At 38.6% G+C, this 15,453-nt stretch overlaps 1 protein-coding gene across 1 annotated transcript in view; it reads left to right on the forward strand.

The window, feature by feature from the left end:
* The window catches only part of LOC146333125 (transmembrane protein 266-like), a 65,195-nt gene extending 51,283 nt beyond the window's left edge, over nt 1-13,912 (forward strand). The window contains exons 8-11 of the mRNA XM_084724702.1: nt 4,739-4,854; nt 6,106-6,301; nt 11,723-11,785; nt 12,247-13,912. Coding sequence (XP_084580828.1) covers nt 4,739-4,854; nt 6,106-6,301; nt 11,723-11,785; nt 12,247-12,887 — 1,016 coding nt within the window. The 3' untranslated portion in view covers nt 12,888-13,912. The remainder of the gene's footprint in view (nt 1-4,738; nt 4,855-6,105; nt 6,302-11,722; nt 11,786-12,246) is intronic.
* Nucleotides 13,913-15,453: the final 1,541 nt, after the last annotated feature.

Genomic DNA, 15,453 nt, shown 5'->3' on the forward strand with positions numbered 1-15,453 from the left:
CATACATGATCAGCTGCAGTGAGACAGTGGAAGAGTAAAGGGTTGTTTTCCCTAATATTTCCCATAAAACAACAGTTTTGTTTGTTTTCTGGAGTTAAAGAAGCTACAGCCAGCAGGTGGTCACACTGACTGTGGAAACAGGAGCCATGTCCAAAATCACTCATTACTCACTATAGAGACTACATAATGAGTTTACCATTTTGTGGTGCTGTCTGAATGTATAGTGATAATTATAATACCCTATATAACAGAATCAAAGTATCACACAATGCATCCTGAAAAGTAGTGTACAACTGCTGGTCAGTAACCAAGCACTATATACCATAATGCATTGCAATAAAAGAAAAACAGCGGTGATGACATAATTAAAGCCCAGATAGTAGTGTCCAGGAGTGTTTTATCTTCTTCTAGTGAGCTCACTATATAGTCATCTACATAGAAATTCCTAGATAGCCACTATATGCTAGCCTACTAGCACTTCTAAAGCTCACTAATTAACATGTTATATCTTGTTTAATCCATACAAAACAAGAAATATAAAAACAAGGGGGGTTGTGCAACAATCTAAACCTTATACTGTAGTCTACTGTATCTGATTTAACTATCTGCCAGAAAATAGATACACATATTTCCAAAAATGCAGAACTGTTCCTTTAAAATTGACAGTTGCTGTGTTGCAATTACTCATCCTCAATGAGGGATGCACAGGATAGCTGGTATGAAAGTAACACTTCTCAAATAAATGTGATCAACAACTCAAGTGTGCTCTATCAGTAGCAGGTGCTATTTTGAACAAATGTGGAGGGACTTTGGTGTAATTTGGCTTTAAGTGGAATTCAGGTGAAATGAACCTGTGTTTACATTTTCCCAGACAAAGTTACAGTGAATAGCAGCCATTTAAAAAAGACACAGAAGGAGAATTTTATTTAGATACTTTTACGTTAGCTGTTATATTTCGCGGTTATTACAGTGGAAACACAACCACCTTTGATCACTGAGGCCTCCGAAATCAACACAATAAGTTCCTTGCAGTAGCTTTAAGATTTATTTTCAATCTACATTTTTTAATTTTGTCAAACTTTTACACCAACACCAACTTATTTCTCCACTGAAGAATTCTGGCAAGGCAAACGTCATGATGTGTTGAAATACAAGATAATCTGTTGAATGGCCATAACTGTGATATATTACACAATAAACACAATTTTTTTAAACAAAAAAAATTACCACTCAGGTGAACTTACAGCAGTCCAAAACAGCCTTTTGGGTAAAACTTTGTGATAGTCATGAGAAATCTGACAGTTCTTGTTAGTGTTGTGTGCTGTACTGTATGTGGCAAAGTTCAGCATATCACACATGTTCGGGCTCTGAGTTTGCTTTTGTACCAGCTCTCCCCTACATTAAAAATGGATGGTTATTTTAATATTTAGATGGAAGCATCCAGTCTTTATTTATTCAGAATTATATTCTTCTTACACATTGCTTTTGTACATACAGGAAGGTCCTACATAGAAATGTCTGTCTTTTCTTGATGGCTTTAGTTCAGATCCTTAAACATAAATGAGCATGTCATGATTAATAATTTCAGGAATCAGTATGATTCAGCTTTCAACATCATTGATTTACTCCGGTGAAACACGTTCAGCAGGAGCATATTTCCTGCTTCTTAACATGCAGCTACAGTGTTGGTTTCCACAGAATGAACTTGAGATTTTCCTGCTGTACACCTCGACCTGTTGGCTTTGATTTTTGTGAGTGATTGAGTTTCCTTGCTAAGCAGGCGGCAACACACCTCAGAGGGAAAAAAATCACACGCAAACCAATAAATGTACAGCTGAAGGACCGGCTCAGTTATCGCAGGAGAGGGATTGAGTCTCTCACAAAATTACCTTGACATATAATAGTGGCAGTGTTTGTGTCAGTCCGAGGGGAGTCAGTGGAAATACAGAGGAGTGAACTGCAGCAGAATTTATAAGGACTAGAAAACTGAGGTAGCACTCATTAGCAGAGTGATATGGTAGGAAATATCAGCCTCTCACACATGTAGAAAATTTTGATTAAAAAATACTGAAAAGTTAAATGTCTTCTTTTCCTTCTTCAACACTGACTTCAGAACTCATTCTTTGTTCCACAGTTTCTACCAAAATGTATAAAAACAAAGGGCCTCATTCACTTACCTGAATTTATTCCTACTCGGAGAACAAATTTAGACCTGCTTCAGCCTGTGCGTGAGAACAAATGATGATTCCTGCCTGGATTAAAATATATATGTTTATTTTTTCAGTATGCAACCAACAGGCTTAAAATGGCACACAAGCACCTACTAAGGATATAAACATAACCAAGCTAGCAGCTGTGACCTTTTGTTTTGCGAGTATCTAGCCATTTTAATGCCTGGATTCACTTCCTCACATGCAAATATTCCACCAAAACAAGTTCTCTCCTGACACTGTTGTGCAGGGGAACGGTCACTGTATCCTGGGCTAAACACCACTCAAGACAACTGTGATTAGTTTAAAGAAAAGCTAAAAAGCCAGAGTAATTTTTTCCCCTCTAGCAGAACGGTATTGATGACCTTTTTCCAGTGCAGAGTGCTGTGGTGGTCATGCGAGACTATTGCATTTGCCAATGTAACATAGTTTAGTAATTCACCATTTGCCAATATTAAATGGTGAATAAATAAATGATGATGAGAAATGTGTCTGAGGCAATATACAAAATGGCACAATACTCACAGACAGAAAAAAAAACTGATCCATGCAAAGTCAGTCTACATCTGTTTAAAATGCAGGGAAAGGAATTCATGGGTCGGTGTGACTAAAGTGACACAAGTGTGTTTGAGCAGTGAAACACTTGAATCCAGGTGAGAGAAGAGAGTGGAGCAGAGCCTCGTGTTGGCCTCTGTGATGTTCTACGATCAGTCTTGGTGTAAATTACACTGTTATTCATGGGCTGCCAGCAGCTGTAAGTAATGCTGTAACACACACACACACACACACACACACACACACACACACACACACACACACACACACACACACACACACACACACACACACACATATACACACACACACATACTGATACACATACAATGTGCAGGAGCAGAATTTTTGCACACTGTGGGGTTGAATGATGAACCTGTGATTGAGCTTTTCATGCCTGTTTGAATTCTGACTGCACTGACCCCTTCTGACGTCCCCACTTTTGCAAATGTGTGTGTGTGTGTGCCAGCATGACTATAAATAGATACAAGGAGCATGTGGCGATGGCTGTGTGCCCCCCCCCCACCTCAGTACCAGAAAGCTTTTCATTCTCCTCCTCTCAGTGTTGTGACAAAGCCGCCAATTGAGTCTCATAATATTTCAGATCTACAATCACAACAACAACAACAGAAATATTGGTATTGGACAAGTATAATTACTGATTATGTTGCACCTCTTTATGTTGCCCATAGCAACATTCCCCATCAAGATACACAGTATGTGTGATATTGTGTGGCTGCCTTACAAATGTGTTCACAGAGAGGTGTGAGGGACTGACTGTCTGCCACCTGTGATGACAACAGGTATCCAAATTTACACTCACTGTCCTTTTTTTAGGTGCACCCTCCCATCTGGCTCCAGAAAGTGTGTCGTGTATAAATAAAATGAACAGTCAGATTTGTGAGAGGTGGAGTTACTGATTGAAGTGATTAAGTAGCAAGTGATTCAAGTGATTGATCATATTTTGTTGCATTACACATCCTATATTTTAATATATAATAACTAACTAAATAAATAAATATACAGATAAATAATCAAGTGATCAGCTGCAGTTCTGTGTGAAGAGAAATATTGGTAAGAGATGATGAGAGTTGATGAAATCAATGAGAGAGGTCACAAGAAAAAAGGCAAGTGTGATTGAAGGCTGGCCAAAGAAAGCTGGCAACACTTCAGTACAACTCTGTAGTAGGAAAAAGGTCATGTGAGACACACTGCTTGTGTGAATGAAGACTGTCATCCAGGAACAAGATTATGAAGCTCAGACGATCATGTGACCACCAATACTATACAACTAGAAATATTTCAATTTTGATAAACAATGTAGTGTTTGAGAATCATATGAATGCAGCACGTTTCTTCATGTCCACAGTCTTAAGGCTCATTGTTTTCAGTTTTTACTGATTGTACTATTTTAAACTTTGATCTAACCCTTCTTCTTGGATTTTACAGTCTGCCACATACATCCAAATGTTGTTGTGTACCACCCCAAGAAGACATTGTTACTTTCTTGAAACATAAATTATCTGAACTACGATAAGGACAGTTCAGGAAATGCTTCTGCTCAGTGAAAGTTAGAAAATGCAAATGTCAATAGTCCCCTAAAGTGACTAAAAGCACAATAGTATTTGCACTGCAATAGAAACTTATTGTCTGTTTTTTGTATTGCAGAGTTTTCATCATTTTTTGTTTCCAATATATCATACAAATACACATAGATGTCAAACTGAGGCCTGTCCATCATGTACCACAATGACACCGCCATTGTTTTATTATCTAACGAGGGTTACAGGACTTTGACTTGAGTATATCCAAATGTTGTATACCCAAGATGTCAGTTGTGATTTTGGTTTAGGAAATAAAATCACTTCTGTTAAGCGGTCTGACCGTTGACCTGGTAATCCTTTTTAGACCATTTAATTATGTAGTTGTAGTTTTTGTTTTAAACTGTATTTTTCTCTCTGCTTCCATGTAAGCTTATGTGCTACAAGTCAAAGTTGAGATGGAATTAGAGATCCAGCAGTGTGAGAAGACCAAGGCTGTGAGAGAAGAGCAGCTGGAGCGTCTCACTCAGATCTGCCAGGAACAGGCTGTGAGTAACAAAACACCTTTGATTTAAGACCATGTCCATACATGTCCACAAAATTAGCTTGTAAGATAACAGGAGGAATGAAAAATATCCACTCAAACTGGAGTTACATTGTCACAAGAGCAGCATATAAGCCTCCATGCACCACACACAACAAACTATCCACAGCCTCTGTCCTGCCTGATGGTCGACACAATGCAAAACATTTACAGCCAAGTTTTAACCTGGTGATGGGTGCATCATACGCAAAAGAGAAAGTGAACAGAATACAGATTTAAAGTCAGCTTTGACATGGTCATGAATAAATACTGTATACTTATTATTATTATTGTGTGCCAGTAGTAAAAATACAACAGTAGAAGTGTCTCACTCACTAATTTATAGTTAACTTATGGTCATATAACTATCTAGTCTTTGAAATAAAGTGGCCACATTACTTTTGGAGTCATGTAAGAAACTGTCAGTTCATCTACCACCAGAGGAGGGCAGCAATACCTCACAAACAGGTCCAGTTGTTCCACGCATTTCATCATGATCATTGCAGACCACACATGCTGATGATCTCATACAGAAAAAAGAAGACTTAATAAATTATCATGAAGAAAATTAGCAGAAAATTATCATTTCAAAAATTCTTAATTCTTGTTAATCAAACTCATCTTCATAAATGTAAGCAATAGTTTTAAAGTCAGTGTTTGAATGAGCATTAGATGAATTAATGAATGACCTTAGTCAGAACATGATTTGACTGGAAGTATTTCTGGAAGGTTTCTGCTGGAAGAAGAAAAACACTTTCTCCCTGCATGTATATTTTGTAGAAGTGGTTGCTACAGAAACTTGAAATCAATACAGAGACATCTCAGCTGTACATACGTGAAGTTTACAAAGTATCCAATACATAATTAGATAATGCAATAATTATGCTGAAAACAGCTGATCAGTAATTAATCTTTGTTTTTTAATATCATCTGTCAGATTTGAGAAAATATCAAAACTGATACCAAGCCAAAGGAATTAAACACTTTTTGGGAGCTTTATCTGGGATGGTGACACTCCTTCCTTCTTTGTTCTCTCTCTCTCTCTCTCTCCTTTTCATCCTTCTTTTCTGTTTCCTTCTCCTTCTGTCTTTCCTTTCCCTTATACCCATCCTTTTTTGTCCTCGTCACTCATCTTTTTAAAATCCATTTCTACTTTTTCTGTTCCGATCTTCTACTTTTCTCTCCTATTGTATGCATTCACACCAACTGTCTACAGTTTGAGATCAGGCAGCTGAGGGCACATCTGGCCCAGCAGGACCTGGACATTGCAGCAGAACGTGAAGCTGCCATGCAGATCCACCACGTATGGGGCAAACAGGGCAGGAGTTTTCAGGTTGTAGAAGGCTTGACTCCTGGGGAGTCTGACGATGAGGGCGGCCAGAGAAACCCCAGGGAGCCTCATGTCACTGCAGGTATGGTACAGTTTTCTAAAGCTAAATTTTTTTTTTTTTTTTTTTTTAAGGTTATTTTTTGGGCATTTTTGCCTTTATTGACAGTGACAGCTGAAGGTATGACAGGAAAGGGGGGTGAAGAGACAGGGGATGACACGCAGCAAATGAGCCACAGGCGGGATTCAAACCGGCGGCCGCTGCAGAGGACTAACAGCCTCAATACATGGTGCGCACGCCCTACCGACTGAGCTATAGGGGCGCCCTAAAGCTGAATTTTTAGGGACACTTATTTATGGGCCCCTAAACTGTTCTGGTGAAACTGCTTTTACCATATCAGTTGGTTTCTGGAAGTTCATCATGTAACCCAGAATTTTAAACTGTGAAATAAAGCATACACACTATACAGCTGAACTGTAAAGAATATAATAAATAAAACTGAATTTCTAAATCTATAATTCCGCTGATACCAGTTTTGATTCCAATATGACTAGTGCTGCACAATTAATGGAAATATAATGAAAAATGAAATATGGTCAAGTGAAATAAGCTGCACTTTATTGACAAAGGAAAAATGTGTGACAAAACAGCTTTATAAGTATTGTATGGCTGCAGAGATACCCTGGCCCACAAATTCTGCCACATGTTCTCCAGATGTAAGAAAAAAAAATGTTTTGTACAGATCCTAACAAATGTCACAGAATCATCATTTGAATCTTTTTTTTTCAGTTAAAAAATGTGATGCAAAAATGATTATTCCCACTAACAGGAAATAATATTTCAATTGCAATATCTGTCAGAATAATCACAATATGATTTCATTTTACCACATTGTGCGGGCCTAAATATGACTTGCAGTAAGGTAAATGCAGTAGGCATAATGTAATAGTAAAACACTATTTCACAAACTGAAAGTGGATGCAAGTAAGACAAAAGCCTGTGGCATAAGATATATCTTATTTGAATACACACCATGCCAGGTGCAGTGTTTGCTTGAGAAAGCAGCTTGACAAACTGGCAGAGAGGTGCAGCATAAACTATGTACATAATTATGTGGAACAAAAAGTCTCTAACGGTGTAACATCAGGTGAACCGGATGCCAGAGCAGTGTACAGTTAATCTGGAGCAGTAGCCCTGGAGCGTCTTCGGGGCCAGCCTCTTAGGCCCTCCACGCTCGCACACAACACCCATCTGACCGCAGGCGCTCTGGGATCAATACGAGGGCAAAAAAGCTTTTAGGATCTGGTGAATCCTGGAGAAAACAAGCATGTTCTCTGACACTACGTCAGCTTGCATGGGCTTCTGTCATGCCCCAACTATCTCTCTTACCTCCCCCCTTGTGGCGAGGCCAGCTTAGCCAGCCCAGACCACTTGGGCTATTTCAGGTACAGAGTGCTCTGTGCATTGGGCCTTGTTAGGGGAGAGTGGGCTCCTGTCAACATCTGTTCCCCTTCACCTGCAAACCACAATAGGGCACCAGGAGGCTCCATGGCGGCCACAATATTACCCCAAGGGCAGAGTGGGAAATCTGGCTCTCAGAAACAAGTGGGGCTTTTTACAGAAACATGGTCACTGGGATGCACAGTTAGGCCACAGGGCTCGAGTCAAGTCGGGACAACTTAAATCAAGTCAAGTTTATTTGTATTTTTTAAATACTGCACACGCAGCCTCAATGGGCTTCTCACCCTCGACAGCCATCAAACTATCAATAACTGTTGGCCTTCGTAAGAATGAATGACCCAGGAGATTTTTGTTTTTGCCACCTTAAAGTACTAAAACATGTAGAATTTAGGAACAACCAGTGACAATCAGCATTAATCAATGAGGCAGCAGAGGTTCCTCTTAGATGCTGAGAGTTGAGGTTACAGAGAAAGTATTGCAACAAAGACAGACATGTTTGGAAGGTACGCACATGTCAAATGACTCTACTGTATTTATTTTCAATGCTGTGACTTAATTTTCATTCCAATCTACTGTATATAATTGCTGTATAAAATGTATTTGTGAGTAGCGCATGTGGAACTCCCACATAAAGTGGAATTTTAACTCTGTTGTAAAATGGCAAATAAATCTAGCTTTTATTTTGCACCATGTATAAAATTGTTTAAACAAAAGCCTCTCAACATGTTTTAAAATATCAGACTAAGATACTACAGAGTTGTTGGTCCTGTAAAACTTAAGTACAGAAGTGCCTTGAGTTAAATGCTAACTGCGCAGTGCTAACATGCTGACTAGTGATGTGTGGATGGGCTCAGAGTTCATCCGAATCTGCATGTGCGCTTTAATCGTCCAACCACCACCGACCTGAATGTATTCTCTGAAGTAGAGACCTACACTCCTACCAAAGTGCAAGCTTTTCAGATGATTTCTTGATTGTGGGTTGTATTGATGTATGAGTGTTTTCTTCTAATAATCTAATGATTTACTGTGATGATTAGAGAGTCTGCTTTCAGTTTTGTTTCCAGGCAGACAGTAATGCCACTGTAACAAATATTCTTTATATTTGAGCAATAAAACTAAAACTGTAGTTGTAAACTTAAATAATCAAAGAAGCTGTGTTGCTGTGCCTTGTGGATTAATGCACACACAGCACATCTCTTAATAGGGAAATGCACCCCATTTCCCACCCACAAACTTATCCACTATTACATTATACATGTTAGAACATACAGTAGTTGCTGAAAACATGTGAAAAGACTGAAACTGTGTAGTACTTAAGTATTTATGAATGTATCTTCAGTGACTCTCTCAGTCCAAATCAGCCCCACAGTTTCATGATTTTGAAACTTAATTTTACATATTTCAAAAAAGGAAACTGCTTGTTTCTCACGAAAACACTGCACCTGGCATGGTGTGTATTCAAATAAGATATATCGTATACCACAGGCTTTTGTCTTAGATGCATTAATTTTCAGGTTGTGAGAGAGTGTTTTACTACTACTACTACTACTACTACTACTACTACTACTACTACTACTGCAAGTCATATTTAGGGCTGCACAATGTGGTAAAATGAAATCATCTTGTGATTATTCTGACAGATACTTCAATTGAAATATTATTTACTATTGGTGGGAAAAATCATTTTTGCATCACATTTTGTATTTTTACTGAAAAAAAATAAAAATAAAATGATGGTGAGACATTTGTTGGGGTCTGTCCCAAACAAACATGTTTTCTTACATCTGGAGAACAAAATTTGTAGGCCAGAACATCTCTGCAGCACTACAGTACTTCATTATGCTGTTTTATCACACTTTATTCCTTTAAAGTATCTTTAATCAGAATGTTAATTTTTATGGCCTGGCACACCTGATCTGTGAATTAACTGTAGTGTCTGCATCACTAATACTCACAATGACAATGCTAACATGTTAATTTAAGCCGGTACAATGTTTACCATGTTCACCGTCTTAATTGAGCATGTTAATTAGCATGCTAACATTTGCTAGTTAGCACTAAAGACAAAGTACAGCCAAGGCTGATGGGAGTGCTATTCATTTTTAAAGTTCTGATTTTTAAACCGAAGTACTAGACAAAGTTTTGGCCTGATGATGAAGCAAGATGAAAAGTCAGAGGAGTTACTGCAATCCATCCTAAGAGAGGCATGAAAGAAAATTTTGATAGCAGTCCATCCAAAAGTGCTTGGGAAATTTCACTAGAAACCACTAATTACATTGCTATTCCTGGAGCTGTGCCATAGGCATGGATAAAGAGCCGATGTGGCATATAAATCTCACAATCTGGGAAACTATTCTCTTCTCAAAGTATTTTTAAAATCTAAACAGTAATGGCCAATTCACTTAGTTAGTATCTAAGCTGCAGTGGTTGCTGATCTTCCTGAGGTCTAGTCTTAAACCACTTCATCTGGGGTGTAGAACTGATATTCACTCATCAGAAGTATAGTTTAGATTTGAACTATAAGGACGTCAGCATGTCACCTCTCTTTTTCCACAGACAGATGACAGCCTGGTAACCTGACTGTCACAGACAGAAGTGGGGAGTACTTTATGTATGCTGGACAGCCCATTCTTTTTTCTTCAGACTCATGTGTTATTAATTGTGGAGTGATTGTCCCAGTCTTGTTTGAGTGAGTGCAATGCTTCCTCTCCAGGGGTGGCTCAGGGATTAATATTTTAGACTGAAAAATAAATGAAATTACCCATCAGAGTCTGCAGCATGTCCCAGGGGACAGGGGCTAGCACTCAGGGTACTCTGGGTTCGCACTCAGCCAGCGGACAGTGAGCTCAAGACCAATCAAGCGAACAGAAGAGCATAGCAGATCACGGCCATTCACCACGCACGCTGAGGCCCACTAGACTGGAGGGATCTGTGCTTGAACAAAGAGACCCCCCCCCATTTCTCTCTTGGCTGAAACCAACCCCACCCTGTCCATGTCCCAGTTTTATTTCTGGTGCACTAGGGTGCAGCTAATGCACAGCGTAGCAGTGCGTGATCCTGACCACTTGCCAATAAAGCACCTGTGGCCTGGGGCAGAAGTCACTTATGTCAATAATATGTTGTAAACATAAGAGATATTTTCCATTTGGACTAGTTTGAGATGTTAACCCTGAAATGGACTTTAGTACTTACAGACAGAAAGGTGTGAAATCCAATCACCGCAACACAGAGTATCGGTATTGATAGTATACATATATATATCAAACACATTATATTAAACCCTGATTGACAAGTCACTTCTTACTCTATATGTACAATTTATAGTCCACTCTGTATTCATACACACCCAAAATTTAATTTACCAGAAAGTGCAGTCAAACTTCCATAACAATGTAGTAATAGTAATAACAGCGAAAACATATATATTTGGCATATTATTCATATTTATATAAAGTACATGGACTGGAAGACTGAAACTGGATGGCAGAACATAAAAATATTACAGGAACACATAACTTTTAATGTGTGGACAGATTAGTCTTATATCATGAAGTGGTAGTGAAGCTGAATAGAAGACCAGAATTGAATGTATGGAGGTATTTTAGGAGAAGTTTTTTTTTCCCCAGGACTTAATATTTACTGATGCAGAAGGATTTGCCACATTTTAACCAATCTGTTAACAGGTTTAATCACTCATGGGTATCCTTGCTTATAATTATAGTGTATTGAATTGTTTGTATGTGTTTTTTGTCTGTTTTATTTTGCCCTGTGCTTTTCCCCCTGTAGTTTGTGCTTCTATATCTGCAAAGATATATTAAAGAGTAATGAAGAGAGAGGCCTGTTGTGTAAAAAAATGAATGATTTCTTAAATAATCTTGATAAATGCTTAATTTAGTTTATATACAGTAAATTTAACAAACACACTATAGCAATTCATTTAGGTGTTGTTATTAACAACTATTTTAGCTTAAATATTTTTGATACATATATATATATATATATATATTTATTTTTTTTTTTTTTATTTTTTTTTTTTTAACTCAGATCCAGTTGTACGTGATGACATGAACAACTACATCAGCCAGTACTACAGTGAAGCAAGCAGTGGTAAGTGACTATGAACAATGACTTCATTATAGACCACTCCATGTTCATGTGAATAAAATAAAGTAAAGCAGCTACTCAAAGGTCTTTTTGAGTGGTTATGAGGATGTTAAGTCATAGGTCATGAGGCAAACTTCATTGGTTTGGTCACATATTATATATAGGAGTGATGGAAATCTTATATTTTAAGTGTTTATTTAAACATAAACTCAAAATTTTACAACTTCTCATTTGCCCTGGCTTTTGCCATACAGAAATTGTAATTCTGCTCTCATGTTGGTCTTTGCATAATATTATAGAATTTACTGTCACATTTTGCCAAAATTAGGAGTACATATCTCAGACCTTAGACCTCAGATAGTGGTTCATTCACAGATTTTAAAGTTTTGCCAGTATGGATTTCATACACTGTTATTTTATTTGAGTTGTCCGACTTTCTCTGAATTCATACAATGTCTTTCAAGATGCTGGAGCTTCAGGCTTAGGTGCCCGCATCATCACTACGGCAGCCATTGACATTCACCTCCCCACCAGTCCGAACCCCATCCAGTCAAACCCGATGCTTGCTATGGAGCGGGTGGGCAGCGCTGTAAGTGATGCCTCAACCAGCATGTCACGGTCCAGTGGCAGCCTGACGGCCCGCCCCCTCAGCCTGAGTAGCCACACCCCGGGTTCATCAATGACAGACTGCAGCAGCAGCACAGCTCAGGACCTCAGTCTGAGCTACAGCTCCCATCGCTGCTGCCCTCCTACCTTCTCAGGCCAGGACCCCTGCAGGGACCCCAGCATGGTGGTGCAGGAGCTACTCTCCTCCCTCTCTGAGGACTCCTGCCTTGCTCAAAAGGGCCTGGCAGTGGACCCTGTCAACCTTAAACTCCCCAGCCCAACTGGCTCAGAAAAGGCCAGCCCGGAGCTGGACAACAGAATAAATATCTTTAACCGAAGGAACCAGGAGGAGAGGAGAGGCCGGGGGAGGGGCTGTGTGCTTCTGCAGACCAAGCCACTGATCCACCTGCAGGGCAGCACCACTGAGCCGTCCCTGGAGGAGAAGTACCGGCTCCTGGGACCAGCTGACACACCTCTGGGCCACATGCCTGATACATAAGCTACATTTACACAGAAACAGAAGTCTTTTCTCTTTTTACTGCCACCATGATTGGCGTTTATCTGACGTCTTGTGGCAGGTCAAACCTCATGAGAAGGACCACATAAGATGAGATTTTTCTGTCGCTGTGTAAATCAAATCTTAGCCAATCGAGAGCAAGCTTCAGCCTTAGCTTCCAGCTAACACTGATGCTCCTTGACTTGATGTGTTCAGAAGTCAGTAGTAGAAATGACAATAAGAACTCTTAGGCCCTTTGCCATATTGTCCAAACTCCCCCATTCCTCCTTGATGGATTTTTGAGATCAGAATTGCCCTGATATAGCACAACAAAGACTGTAACACCCAGTAAGAGGGAGTCTAATGTGTTCTTGGACACATTCTTCATCAGGAATTCTCACTTTGAATAGGTCCTAAATGCACTGAACTTTACATGAATTAAAACCAGCAAGGGGCCATTCAAGCCTATACTGAACAAAAACTTAAATTCTGAACAGTGTTGCAAACCAAGACACTGTTCTCTCTGTTCTTGGAATTTCAAGCAGTTAAAGGAGTGTTTTCTAATGCATTTTTCTTGTTGTTTTGTTTCTTTTAATTTGTATGATCAACTTTAAACATCCGTCATGCTGTTCTTTGTTCAAACAGCCACAGGGTACATAAGACTGGCTTAACTATACAAACAGCCAATTGTTTTATACCTTTGCCTTTCTGTCACTTATTTTTTTGTTTGATTTGAAACCATCATCAAACTTTATTGAATAGCATTTTTGTTTTACTTGTTGAAAAAATGTTTGTAGGGTATATTTGTGTGGATGAAATGAAAAGGTAAGTTGACTGGATTCTTCACATTAGACTAGATTGGAGTGCTTGTAGCATGAACCTTTAAAAAGATATGTGCCCTAAATGGCAAGCAAATTCTTTGCACTTTAATGTTTACAGACACTTTTGTAAACTTGATATGGAGGAAGTTATTGCCAAATGCAGGTGTTGTCATTTGAATGAAAATAGCAAAAATAAAAGTTAGTATTTCCTTAACTGCTCTCAGTTTAATTGACTCTTGTGAATATTTCATTTTAACCAATTTAAAAACCTATTCAACTCTGTGGGGATGTCCACATCCTCTGGCTGCAATTACTGTATTTCAGAGGCTGTTGGGGGCTCGGGGTGAAGATTATTAATCATATGAAATTAGAAGACTAAGGAATCCTTTGCTGCCAAACATGTCATGCTAGCTTGTTGGGAAGTTGGTGGAATCAAGAGATATCTGAATGAAAATGGGTTCTAAGGGTACCCAAGAGTATCTCCTTTACGGACATGCCCACTTCATGCTAAATCCCATGCAGTTTGGGGCAAATATATATTAATATGGTATTTTGTGGGGGATTTTTGTGGAAACAAAACCAATTAAATTGTGCACCAAATCTGTGCAATAGTGGCATCAACCTAAAAACAGCTACTACAACTTATGAGACATAACAGATCATGGGAATGGCCACCATATACTTCCATCATAATGTTCAAAGCCCTTTAAAACTTTCAAATTTTCAAAATGTAAACAGGCAACTAAAGAAAGTACACTGTTAATTACAGACTTATGACGAGAAGAAGTTGACACATAATGCAGAACTGCATCTCAGTTTAATCTTACCTAATGCATCTCCTCCAAAAGACTCCTGTCACCCCTGAAAAAATGACCAAAAATAAGTGCTTGGTAGGAAAGTTAAATATGTATCAAAGACACTGCAGCAGGATAAAACATTGTTAAAATACAAACAGTGACACATGCTTTAAAACACGATCAGGTAGACTGAGTGGGCTCTGGTCAAATATGTTCCTCTCACAGACTCCTTGTTACACACTGCAGTGTACACCATTGTTTCATTAGCATAATCTCCTTATGTGCATATGATTTTGAAAAACCTGAATTATTTAAGGTTATTAACATTGGAGGACCTGTCACAACAACTGCTAATTGGTCAAGTCACTGTAAGTGTGTTATGAGAGGACTCAACCTTCCTAATTACCCTCTCATATCATTAATTTAGCAGATAAACTGCTGTACCATTTTGTTGCTTGTCAAATGTTTACAAGTATCTAGAGAATGTTTTAATTGTTAATAACTATTACAGCTACAATTAAGCTATCAACCCAAATGTTATAAGTTTGGAGAACAGAACATTTAATTAAATTGGGTATGAGAATTGTTTGTAACAGCCCTACTAATTTGTAGATGGCACAGTAGATATGGGGGGGTATTACAAATACTGCTGTAGTTTACCAAAGAATATTATCAATAATAGTGTGTAAAAATTCTGTTTGTAGCCCTTTTAAAGACCCAAAATTGAAGACTCATCTGTCTGAGTAACCGATTTGAAGGCTTGACACTGTATTCAAATGACACTGACCATAAGACTTACTCTTGGATTCTAAAGACAAACTACATACTTTTCATAATCCTACAGCCCGAAAACATCCTAAGCCTGTGGAAGTTATGGTGCAAACTGCCAATATTCTCTCCTGACTAAGACTAAAGTAGGTGAAAACATTAAAAATACAAAATTCTGAGGTT

Source organism: Lutjanus erythropterus, chromosome 1 (genome assembly GCF_056507025.1).
Source record: "Lutjanus erythropterus isolate fLutEry1 chromosome 1, fLutEry1.hap2, whole genome shotgun sequence".
NCBI lineage: Eukaryota > Metazoa > Chordata > Actinopteri > Lutjaniformes > Lutjanidae > Lutjanus > Lutjanus erythropterus.